At 51.5% G+C, this 12,630-nt stretch overlaps 1 protein-coding gene across 5 annotated transcripts in view; it reads left to right on the forward strand.

Moving 5' to 3' along the window:
* MTCL1 (microtubule crosslinking factor 1) overlaps positions 1 to 12,630 on the forward strand; it is a 113,508-nt gene that overhangs the window by 74,912 nt on the left and 25,966 nt on the right. For 4 of the 5 annotated variants that reach the window (XM_059881043.1, XM_010818953.4, XM_024984415.2 and 1 more), the window contains 3 exons: positions 147 to 302; positions 8,529 to 8,759; positions 9,852 to 10,037. In XM_059881043.1, coding sequence (XP_059737026.1) covers positions 147 to 302; positions 8,529 to 8,759; positions 9,852 to 10,037 — 573 coding nt within the window. Of the gene's footprint in view, positions 1 to 146; positions 348 to 6,031; positions 6,137 to 8,528; positions 8,760 to 9,851; positions 10,038 to 12,630 lie in introns of all 5 variants that reach the window. The other variant, XM_059881044.1, reaches the window with a different exon arrangement.

The raw sequence follows: 12,630 nt of genomic DNA on the forward strand, positions 1-12,630 counted from the left end.
CATGCTTTTCCTCATCCCATAGATTTCCAGCTGTCTGTCTACCTCCCCCCTCCCCCACCTCACCCTCTTGTCCTTTGTGTTTTGTTTAAAATTGTAAGACAAGAACAAAAGCAAAAAAAAACAAATCCCTCCCATGCACCTCACAGTCCAAACTGAGAGATCAGATGGAGTGGCAGCCGGGGCAGGAGCGAGGGGAGGAGCGGGGTCACCTCCATCTCCGCACCGCACGGGAGCTGCACCGCCGAGCCGACGGGGATGCCGGAAGCTGCCGGCCTGGAGCCCAGAGCTGCTTCAGCCTCGAGGTGAGCAGGGGTCCCCCTCACCTTCCCACTCCTCCTTTGCTGTGTGTTTGTGTGACGGTTCCCACCTAGGTCCAAGGCCCCTAGGGAACATGATGGGGATATGGGGCATGTGGGATCAGAGGGGTACTTAACTGAATCAGAATCCATGGCATACAACTGAACTGGGGGATTCACACGGTGAGGGCAGGGGGCCTGGAAACGAAGCGAAGCGACTGAGACTGATTCATGAGGCTCTGTGGCTGCTTGTCAGGCAGTGAGGAAAGCAGGACTGAAAACCAAGAGTGTCCCGCCTGTGTGTCTTGCCCCGCCCCCACCTGCTCCTTTTCTGGATGGTGCTCCAGACATAGGGCAGAACCCAGGGATGCTCTTCTGACCCGGGGGCTCTTCCGCAGTCTCTGTTGCCATAGCAACCCATGTCCACAAATCTCACAGTCACTGTGGATAGTACTGCTTTTCCTCATCCTATAGTTTTCCAGCTGCCTGTCTACCTTCCCCACCCCACCCCACCCCACCCTCTTGTCCTTTGTATTTTGTTTAAAATTGTAAAACAAGAACAAAAGCAAAAAAACAAATCCCTCCCATGCATCTCACAGTCCAAACTGAGAGATCAGATGAGTGGCAGCCGGGGCAGGAGCGAGGGGAGGATCGGGGGTCCTGTTGTAGGTCACAGTTGTCCCGTCAGCGAAGGCTCCTCCCTTTAGGTAATTCCACCAGGACAGAAGGTAGGTGGCCCTGAGGCGGGTGTCTGGCTCTGGTACCGCCTGTTGAGGAAGTTGCCGCAAGGTTAGAGCTGCGTGTTCTGCATTAGGAGAGGTCGGGGTGTTTGCTTCCGGAAGCAAACAGAAGCTCACTTCTCAGTCAGGTGAGAAAGTCCCCTAAGAGTGCTAGGTGCTATGTAATGAAGTATGAATAGTGATCAAGAACCAGAAGGAATATGTCTTGCTGTTGAAGACTACCTGGCAGGAAGGGGTGTCACGGCTCCAGTAGCTGATACCAATGTTCTGTTTGTTCTGGTGTGATTTTATAACTGTCAATGTACAGTAAAAATGGGCAAAAACTAGCCAATCAGACTACATCGAATGACAGCACGTGTAAGGCCAAAACCAGCCCATCTGCATCCTGTCCTGCACACAGGTTACTTTGGCACGAAAACTCATGGCCAGAGGCCGGGCCACATTGCCAGTCTTCTCTGCCCCCAGAGGCCCTTTCTCTGGGTGGTCCGGTGCCCTCCTCCCTCTATACACCGTCCGGGGTGTCCTGTCTACTAAGCGTGTCCCGTTCACTGTGATGAGGTCAGAGGACTCTCTGCCCTGCACCCCCAGGTCCTGCTGGTTCCCCAGGAGCAACAAGTCTGCCCCTGACTCTCCTGGGCATGTGTGCTCTGCAGAGCTTCAGAAGCCACAGAGAATCTGGAGAGAGGAAGATGCTTAGCTGAAACAGTGCCGTGGGAAAATAAACCTTCGTAAAAGGGCACGTAGCAAAGTTAGCTAGTGCTGTGCGGTGACTTTGGGTCACCAAACAGTACGGCTCAGAAGGGATCTTCAGACAGACCCCCTCATTCTACAAGTGGGAAGAAAGCACGAGGCAGTGTCAGCAAATTCTCCCCCACCCCAGCTGACTGGTGATGGAGCTAGGGCCAGAACTGCCTCCTCGGGCCTGGCCTGTCCTCTCCCCACCCCCGCCCCTCCCATGAGGAGTGCTACCTATTCAGCAGGGACTGGCCCCCACTGACCACTCCCCACCAGGCCTGGACATTCCAAAAGGCGCTCCATCTCCTTGGGGGCCATTTCCAAACCCAGATCACTCGGGTGACTAATCCTTACGCCCACTATCTTGCCATGGAATGTTTCATCTTTCAAGCGTCTGTCTGGTTTCCTTTAATTTTATACCTTCTAATGAGACAGTAAAAAAAATAAAAAACAACTCTGTAAAAGGCAAGGTCCAGGAGCATCATTTCCTAGAAGGGGAAACTGATTTACTCAGGAGTTAGACACACTTCATTCTGACTTTTTATTCACCAAGGCATTTCACACAGGAGAGAAAACTCATGTATGCAGACACAATTTTAAAATACTTTCTAAAAGATGACACCCCTCTGGTTTCTGGCCCCTCTGACAGCTCCATAGTTTTTCCTTTCATGATGAGAGGAGCCCCATGTTGATCCCACGTAGGGTCTGGTTCTCCGTGTGTGTCCCTGGCATGGATGTCACCCTGGGGCTCAGCTTGGCCTTTGAATGTGAAATTGGGTTAAAGGATCGTACTGTGGACAGTTCTGGGGGGCAGAACCCTCAGAACCCTTTAGTGAAGACTTCGCTGGCAAGACATTGCCAACACTTGGTTTCCCATGAGGCTCTACTGGAAATTGTACACACAGTAGCAGGGCAGCCGGCCAGAGAAGTGACTCTGGGTTAAAGACTCGGCACAGGGCACGGATGCCATGGAGCGCCGTGTAACTGCGGGGAAGGCAGACGGAACAGACGTTTTCGTCTAGAATGGGGCTGAGACTGAGGCGAGGTGTACTGCCAGCAGGGTTTTTTTGTTTTTAAATTGACGCATAGGTGATTTACAATGTTAATTTCTGCTGTTTGGCAGAGTGACTCAGTTACACACATATATACATTCTTCTTCATATTCTTTTCTGTGAAGCTTTATGACAGGATATTGAACTATACAGTATGACCTTCTTGTGCATCCGTCCTGTGTATTCTAGTTGGCATCTGCTAATCCTATCCTCTTCCTCCCCTTTGCTAATGGTGTCTGGACTTCCTCTTCCGTTGCCCTTGACGTGACCTTGGTCTGTCTGCAAACACTAACTACTCTTAAACACATGTGAATTTCCTTCAGCCCTTGGCTCCTTGGAGGTGCTAGTGGAGGGGTTGACAGAAGCCACCTTAGATTGGTGGCTTCAAAGAAGAAACAACTTTCTGAACTGAAGCTGAAATTTAGAAGATTCTTCAAGTCCCATTTATGAAGTGCCTTCTGTGTGTTTTACGTTATAGATTTCACGTTTGGGGAAAGGGGACAGAAGCTAAGTGCTTATTTGGGAAGATTTGGGTAGACACCAAATCTTAGTAGTATGTTTAACTACTACTAAGAAGAAGGCAATGGCGCCCCACTCCAGTGCTCTTGCTTGGAAAAGCCCATGGACGGAGGAGCCTCGTAGGCTGCAGTCCATGGGGTCGCTAGGAGTCGGACATGACTGAAGCAACTTAGCAGCAGCAGCAGCAGTCACAAGGCGAAAAAGAAAATAGCTGCCTCTTATTCAGTAGCGTGTTAGCAGATCACAGGTCTGCATGGTGGGAGGCCTGCCCTTTGGGCTGCACATGCTGAGCCCCGGGGGGGCACGGTGTGTCCATATCCTCGCCCAGCCCCTCAGAGCTGCCGCAGCCAGAGAGAGCCAAAGTCCCAACCTGCCAGCACCCATGAGCCTGCTAATGCAGCTACAGAAAAGTTAACCGCTCAGAGGAGAACAAAGCGAGCAGACTTCAGAAAGGCCAATACTCTGGTTGCCTGTTCCTCTCGGTGGCTGCCAGCAAGATTCCCATGTGGCACGGGCGTCTTCCCGGGCTTTGCTCCCTGAGGCTCCCGGCAAGTCTGCTGAGAGCTTCCATCTGTTAAGAAAGCAGGATACGGAATATGTGGTTTGGAATGTGCCGGGCGCCTTAAAAATAGTGCTGAAGAGGAGCACAGGCATGGGTCAGATTACACGTAAATATGAGACTGAGCCTGTGCCCAGAGGATCGAGTTTCTGGGTCAGAAATCCCGGAGTCCTTCTCTCAAGCCCCTCCTCCTGTCCTTTCATCAACGAGAGCACTCTTCGGCCTCAGCTGTGACATACCAGCCTCGATGAAAGGATGTGGGGTTTATATGCCAAGTACGCAGGCACAGGTGCTGACCCGATAAACCGCTTTGGAAAGAAGCAGTAGCAGAACTGCCCCGAACAAAATGGAAGTCATGGGAGATGAGGTCACAGGGAGGGAGACAGAATGGAGTCCTGGTGAATGAGTAGCGTTGTTGTTACCTAGTAAGTAACCATGTGGAAAGATTTTTGATTTTTTGGTTTGATTTGGTTTTTGTTTGTGTATTGAGATAGCGAAGTTGTCTTTAGTGTGGAAAGTAATTTATATGCCACTTTCTCTGAAGATGTCCAGGAAATGAGCAGTGTAGTCGTTGTGGCACAGGCCATGTAGGGGAAGGCTGGAGTGTGGATTCCCAGTGATAATACAGGGAGGTGGTCGTGCTGTCGAGATGAACACGTGTCCATGGCATGGGGACCACCGGGGAAGGCGTCGGTGGAACGTAAACGAACTGCATAGGACGAGGTCAATGTGTTTGGTGACTAATCAGAATCTTAGGTGAGTGGGATGGTTTCTGCAACTCGGTGATGAAGGGGAAGTATGTATGTTTGGTGGGAATCTCTGTGTTGTGTGAAACCTTTCTCACGTATGTGATGTGTATGAGCATGTGCAGTTGTGTGGCGGTGGTGGTGATCCTGGATGGCAGATTCTGCCATCGCCTGTTTGTGTTTTGGTTTTTCCAACACTAGAGTGGCAGCGTCCTACCTAGGAGCAGTTACTTGTCCACAGAGCTTTATTTCTTTTAATGTTTGCTTATTTTTATTTTTGGCTGTGCTGGGTCTTCGTTGCTGTGCGCAGGCTTTTCTTTGGTTGTGAGCACCAGCTACTCTCTTGTTGGGGTGCTCGGGCTTCTCCTATTGCAGAGCACAGGTTCTAGGGCGCACGGGCCTCGGTAGCTGTGGCACACAGGCCTAGATGCCCTGTGGCATGTGGGATCTTCTCCGACCAGGGATCGAACTCGTGTCCCCTGCATTGCAAAGGTGGATTCTTAACCACTGGACCAGTGGGCAGCACATCATGCTTCAATGTCAATGATGCCTAAGATTTTTAATAGGACAGTGTTTCCATCTCTAAAAAACATGTCATAAAGGAGCTCGGCCTCCTCTGTCATTGCCATTTGGACATAAAGGTGTAAAAGATGGATTTTACCAGTAACCGTTTTATTGAAGATTCCTGTAGGTATTTTAATGTAAAATGTAGCAGGCAGACCTTGTGCAGCTCCTCCGAGGCACTGGCGTCTGTTCAGTGAAGGAGCCCCAGGCCACTCACCCTAAGCATCTTGGGTGGGGGGACTCTGGGGAAAAAAAGAGAGGCCTCCCAATGGGGCAGGAAGAACTCTTAACAAGAAAGTATGAACTCATTAATTATGTAACTGAGGGAGACACTCATGGACTTGGGCAGTGAGTCCAGAAAGCCGTGTGTGAGGCAGTCATGCATGATCGCCAGCTCTGATGGCCGCAGCTTCTAGAAAGTCATCTAGAAGCCGCCTATGTGGGGCTGCCTCCTCTTGGCCTGGTTTGTGGCGCTGTGGTGGCCGAAGCCCAGGTGATGGCACTGCTCACCGACCCGGCTGCCAGGTTAGAGATGCGGGCGGAGCTCTGGGGGGGCTGCTGAGAGTCACTCTCTGCACCCCGCGGGTGTCTTGTCACTCTGTGCCCCTGCCTCGTGCACGGGTCTGTCCCGTGTCTTCAGCTTGGGCCAAGTTCTCACTGCCACGAAACCCCTTCCTTTGTCCCACCAATCAGCTCTGGGGCTCCGCCAAACAGAATGTATCCACTAAACCCCTTCTTTTGTCCCACCAATCAGCTCGGGGGCTCCGCTGAACAGAGTGTATCCACTAAACCCCTTCCTTTGTCCCACTGATCAGCTCAGGGGCTCCCCCAGAGTGTATCAATAAAGGAGCTTCAGGGTCAGCTTGCGCAGGTAGTCAGACTACATCAGAAAGAGGCAGTGAGATTGACAGACACTATCTGGAAGGTAAATATGACCTGGATCCAGCACCACCTTCTCTGTTCGTAAGCCCCGAGAGAGAGAGGCTGGGCGGTGCTTTATAGGGACTCGGTCTCATGCACCAACTGGGCAGCCTGGACTTGGAGCTGGAGGGCACATGGATAAGGGCACCCAGTCAAGCTGCCCACCTCGGGGTGTCTCACAAAGATCACTGTCTACCTTCCTGCTGGAAAGCACACTTTTCCATCCTGACTTTGGTCAGTATGTGGTCTCAGGAGATGTGGGTTTGATCCCTGGTTCGGGAAGATCCCCTGGAGAAGGGAATGGCAACCCACTCCAGTATTCTTGCCTGGAGAATCCCCATGGACAGAGGAGCCTGGAGGGCTGCAGTCCATGGAGTTGCAGATTCGGTCACGACTGAAGGAGTAACGCGACAGACAAGCTTGCCTACAGCCAGAACCAGTAAAAGGCCTTCCAGGCCGCTGGACATGAAAATGTGTCCGTAATGTCCAGTGTCTGCAGATTGGTACATTTCGTCAGTATCAGGTCAATTTTCTGCTAGATCAACAATTCACCCGTTGTATTAAAAAAAAGCTGCCACTAATTGGACTGTGGCCTTACAGCTCTTTAAGCCATTTTAGAGTAACCTGGTCCTGGCTCAAAATCCTCATCCATTAAGCGCCTCCCCAGAGTTCCCAGGACCTGGGATCACTGTCCCCAGGCCTCCAAGGTACCTGCCACCCCTGACACACCCGAGACGCAAACCCAGGCTCGAATGGCCATGACTGCTTCTCAGACCCTTTTGTGTTTGTTCCTGGAAGACATCTGTTATCTTTGAAAACAAAAACCAGATGATCTTGAGATGGCACCATGGTGTTTCAAATGCATGTCTTATGCACAGTAAGGTATCAGTATGTACTTACTCTGGCAAGGAATGTGCATGCCACTTAAGCCTCATGTTGTCTGTGGTTCTGCTCATCTAAATGGGTTAAAAACTGATCAAGGGAGCACCTTCTGCCATGAAGCTCAGGGAGAGCCAAGCCAGGTACCACTAGACGTGTCCCTTTTTTTAAACTTATATTTACAGGTCAAGTTTCACATATTATCACCAAAGAAAAGTAATTTCATATCACCTGAACCTAATCCCTAGAGAATTTAGCTGTTTGTTTGTTTTTTACATTGCTCCAAAAATCATGTTTGAAAATGAGTTTATCCCTGGAGATGCTGTCAGCAGAACTGCAGGTTCCTGGTGTTTCTAGTACTGGATTCAGGATAAAGGGCTGTGGGGTGAAGACTCTCCCAGCCTTGGCTGGAGGCTCTGAGCAGTCATCTGGGCTTGTTGAAAGGGAAAGGGGATCCTGGAACAGGAGAAGGGCCTTGGAGGAAGAGGGAGCAGAGCAAGCCAGTCAGGAAGGGACATTTCCAAGAGGTTATAGATCAAAAAATAAACTAAAAGAATAGACCCTCCCAGGGCTGTGCCTCCCGGAGCCAGTCCTGGGGCACCCGCCTGGCACTGGGCATGCACGGTGGGGGTCAGCTGTACTCGCAGCTGAAACCTCACAAGGATCTGTCAATGGCCTGAGATAACACACAAATAAATGGCAGACACTGGGCTTCCAGCAGTCAGGCTGCCCCCTCCTCTCCCTGTCCAGCTCCATGTCCACAGGGGACAAAGCCAGTGCTGGGACTCAGGGCTGCTGAGTGTGTGAGTGAAATTCCCAGCTTCAGGTGCCAACGAGGTCTGGTGTCAGGCACCCAACTTAGTACTTTCTCTAGTACTTCAGGGAAACAAAACCAAACCCACCTGTTGGTTTTTGACACAAGATGGGGTGTTAGGGTAATAGCAAGACTGGCATTCTAACCCTTTCTGGTCAGTGGAGCAAAGACTTTCAGCCTATATATCACTTTAGCCACCATGGATGCTATTCCTGTGCCCTTATCTGCATCCCATGTGCAGTTGAGTACTAGCTTGTCATCTTTCTGTCGGGGTCTGTGGGAACCCTAGGGCTCAGTGAGTCAAGGGGGAAGGACTCCCACTTACTCTGCCTGGACACCTGCAATGTGCCAAGGCACAAGGTACCAGCCCCGGAGTACAAACAGGGTCTGCCCCTGGGTCAGCTGTGAGCCCTGCCTCCAAGAGACAGTGCTCCTGAAGGGGCCTAAGGAACATCAAAAAACCGCACGAGAAACTCCACGATGAGAAATGATGCCGACCCCTCCCCTTGAACGGGGAGTCAGGAAGCGCTTGGGGTTTTGTGAAGAGTGAGCCTCTAGAGGAGTGTACTAAACTCAGGGAGTGGGGGGCGGGGGGGGAAGTTTCTGAGTTTCCCATCCCAGGCGGAATGGCCGCTGGCAGAGGCTCAGTTGGGTGGCAGGTGGGGACAGCCGCCCGTCACGGCGCCTCTCTTCTTCGTCCAAGGCGGAGGAGGAACGCCGCTGCGCCCTGCGGAGGCGCGACCGGGAGGCAAACGGCCTGGCCCTGCAGAGCTCGCTGCACGAGCGCGCCTGGGACGACGAGAGGCACCTGATGCAGCAGGAGCTGCGCTCCCTGAAGCAGAACATCTTCCTCTTCTACGTCAAGCTCAGGTGGCTGCTCAAGCACTGGCGCCAAGGGAGGCAGGCGGAGGACGACGCGGAGGACTTCATGGAGGTAGCTCGGCCCCGGGAGTTCCTTTGTATGGGGTTTGTTCTTGAGCCCCAGGCCCTGCTGTCCGCCTACCCACTCCGCTCCGCACACAGTCATGTTCTGATTATCTCAGGTTATTCTTCAAGCCCAGTCCAGGCAGAGCAAAGGCAGTGGGGTCGTCCGGTGCTGCCCAGGGAGCTCGTTTGAAGAACACGCTGGTCTGTAAGCCCCTGCTGCAGCCATGCTTTTTGCTGCCATGTCTTTTTGCTGCCATGTCTTTTTGCTGATGGATGAATTTGTTATCACCCCCAAAGTCCTCCACTGGTTCATTCCACAGTGATGGTTGGCAAACCCGGCTCTAACGTGGTCTCTCTGAGCTCCAAGAGGAGCTTTCTCACAGCCTCTGAAATCAGTATGAAGCATATACCTCCTTAGGCCTCAATTCCCAGGTTCATGGCAGAACCAGAGCTATTTGCCCTCTGATTGATGGTTATTGATTAAGGCAGAGTGGCCTCCAGCTCTGCAGGCTCCTCTCTGGCCATGCTGTCTGGCGAGCACAGGGCTGGAGCTGCTGGTGTCTGCTACTCTGGCTGCCTCGTCAGCTGTTTCAGGGCCCCGTGGTGGTTGGTTCCTCTTAGCCCCCAAAGACCCTCTGCTCCCACTCTCCTCAGCAGTGTGTGCAGTTTTAAGACATCCTGGGAATGGGGAGATATGATGCTCTTCCCTCGGGGTGGAGAACTTCTTTAAAAACGAATTCAACCTGCTTCAAGATAGCCATGACCTAGAAAACCATTGTTAAGCAAAACTGGAAGTAGTTGTCAAGTTTTCTATTGATCAGTACTTTGGAGGCCCTCCTCCTTTCACTGTAACTGAGAGCAGGAATGATTTACAAATAGTAATATTTCTAATCTCATCTAATAAACTGGGCACCCTCTATGTCAGGTTTAGATGGAGAAAGTGGCCAGTGAGTGAAGTGGTCACTATGAGCCTCCTAGGGAGAGAGGGCTGAGAAGTGAAGTTGTGATAACCCCTGAAGTGGGTGATGAACCTCAGGCATTAAAACTTAGGCTGAGGGCAGAAGAATTCAGCTGTGATTGTCCCCTCCTGCCATTTCAGAGCGAGCTTCCAGAGACCTTCCCCAGGCTCGGGGAGCTTGGCGTCCAGGGGGACACAAAGGCGGACAGTCCAGACCGCGACGACGATGGGCCAAGCTGTGGGTTTTCCCTGGGAGAGCGCTCTCCGCAGATGGGTGACCACGGGTCACGGCTGCAGCCCACCGACGGGGGACAGCTCTACAGGCAGGTGGGTGCTGGTCTTAGCTCCTCATTCTCCCTGCACTGGGAGAAAAGACCCCCTAGCCTGCCCCTGTCATCTGTTCACGCGCTGGTGTTCCCAGGGGCAGAGAGCTCTGGTTTGCTTGGCTCATTCACATAAGTGAGGACATAGTAAGGGCACGTCAATTGAGTCCCCTCAAGGCCAGTGAATGTGCCTCAGGAAGAGGAGAAAACAGTACTGGATAAGGTGGCCTATGTCTTATATAGAGGGTGACACTCTTCCAAGGAGATGGTGCCCTCATCACGACCACGTAGGGCTTTGTTGTTTGCTGGCGGGCAACATAACACAGGAGGAAAACCAAGTTTGTCCGTCTTTTTATCTCCAAATGTGTATGAAGTATTTCATGTTGTTTTTAAGCTACACAAAACATAATGTCCCCAATACAAATATTGGATGACACTTGAAGCAAAAATGAAAGCGTGTGTAAAGAGAAGTGAGGTTTCTGTGTAGAACCTTAAGTAACTATCAGTGTTCCCAAAAGCCCCATTTATCTTTATAAGCAAACAGGCCCCTGCTGGATAAGCCAAGAGATGCTCTGGGTGCCCCAGGTTGGTTGTGCTTTTCTGCAAAACGGAAGCTGTGATGGGTTTGGAGTGCCAGGATCCTGCCTGCAAGGCTAAAACTTTTTTGCTCCTGGGCTTCCTGGCCTGAGACTCTCCTGACCTCATGTTGCTTTTTTGAGTGTCTGGCAGGGAGAGCCTGGATCTGGGGGTAGGCGCAGGGTGGGGTGACCCCAGGCGCAGCTGCAGGCGCACCATCACAGCCAGTCTGGGCCCTCCCTGCACACCGCACTCCACAGCTGCAGCCTCTCCTTCTGCCCAGAGCATGTGTGTGTGTCGGGGCAGGGGGGTTAGGATGGTTAGGACGGCAGCAGAGCGTGAACTCAGGTCAGATGAGGAAAGTGACGCCTCCCTAGCTCACACCTGGGGGAGCGTTCCCCCTTTCCCCACCTTCTGTGTACAACTCAGATTTTCACAGTTGAAGTCCTGATTTCTAAGCATAACTTCACCCTTCATTCTCCCAGAATAACAGGACTCCAGAAAGAGGTTATATTTTCAAAGGAACTTTTAATTACCATTATTAGGAAGTCTGTCATGAGGCCATGGGAGAGATTTTTTAGCTCATGGAATGAGTTTTCCAGCGTTTTCCAGCAAAGATCGTTAGAAAATAAAATGCTCCTTTGCAGAACATCCCCCAAAATCGACCAGTTTTACTGGTTTTTAAAAGCGGTGCTGTCAGGCAGTCCCATGGTATTATCTGTGACTTACATAGAATTCCTTGTTGGCTGCTTAGCCACAGACCCGCTGCCTCCGAGAGCACGTGTCGGGTGTTTCCCACGTGCACATCCAAATGCTTTGGGAAAGGGGGAAAATGTAACACAGCTGGTTTCCCAAACAATAGTCATGGAAGATTTTCCCTGTGAGGTGGAGACCTATGGAAAGTCACTCAGCTGGAACCTCCTGTTCTGTGCGTCTTAACGTCATCTTTGCTGCTGCCTCCTTCCATCATTCATGTCTCAGCATTTCCGCTTGAAAGTGGAGGTGGACCATTGTGTTCCCGCTTTGTACACAGGCATGCAGATGGGCTAATGGGGGTGGTGTCCACGTGGGCAGAATCAGATCTGCCTTTAATGGGCCTGTCTGCCCATGGCAGTCCAGTGCCATCCATCTGAGGACACAAGATTAATGAGCTCTACTGTAAGCGACAGCTGGCGCCCGGCAGTGCACTTCTCGGGAGGGAGGTCTGTCCATCCTGTACCAGCCAGGCAGCCTGGACGCGGGAGCTGGGCACGTGTCGCAGGGAGCGGCCCCTCAAGCCGCACCCACCTCAGAAACTCCGAGGGCCTCCCAAGGCGATAAGCAGAGTGGGAAATGTGGCCTGACTTCTTTCCCAAGGATAAATTAGCAGGGGACAGAATTTCCCAGGCCTTGCCTTGTGTCACAGTGAACAATCTCACAGCTGAACAGGGTGGATGGCAACATTTATCATGTCAAAGGAGGTTTAAAAAAATTGCATGTATCAAGTCAGCGTTGGAAATACTTCATTAAAAACCATCAGATTGGAAAGTGTTTGGCTCTGCGAACACTGCCCAGACTGACGAGGCAGCAGGGACCCACCTGTCCTGGAGGCAGTGAGCACTTGAGTTCACCCAGCCTTCTGCAGGGTCCCAGGCTGGGGACAAGCACCAAGATGCCTGCAACTGCGTTGAGCTTCTGAGGCCAGCACTACTACAGCCAAGTATGCCTTTGATAGTAGTAATTCCTGAAATCAGGTTTTTAAACATAGGGTGGTTAATAGTGCCAGAAGTATGACTGTGGGGTTCCAACAGCCAGTCTTCCCCCAATTGGATTAAGTCATTAAAAGAAAAGTTACTTTTTCATTCAGGGATGTGACATAATACTCTTTTTTAAAGCGTCTAAGTGTAAGTGTGGAGAGGGCAATCTAATGCAATTATGAAAAAATGAAAGTGTTTAGTCGCCCAGTTGTGTCTGACGCTTTGCAACTCCATGGACTATAGCCTGCCGGCTCCTCAGTCCATGGAATTCTCCAGGCAAGAATA

The sequence above is a fragment of the Bos taurus genome, chromosome 24 (genome assembly GCF_002263795.3).
Source record: "Bos taurus isolate L1 Dominette 01449 registration number 42190680 breed Hereford chromosome 24, ARS-UCD2.0, whole genome shotgun sequence".
NCBI lineage: Eukaryota > Metazoa > Chordata > Mammalia > Artiodactyla > Bovidae > Bos > Bos taurus.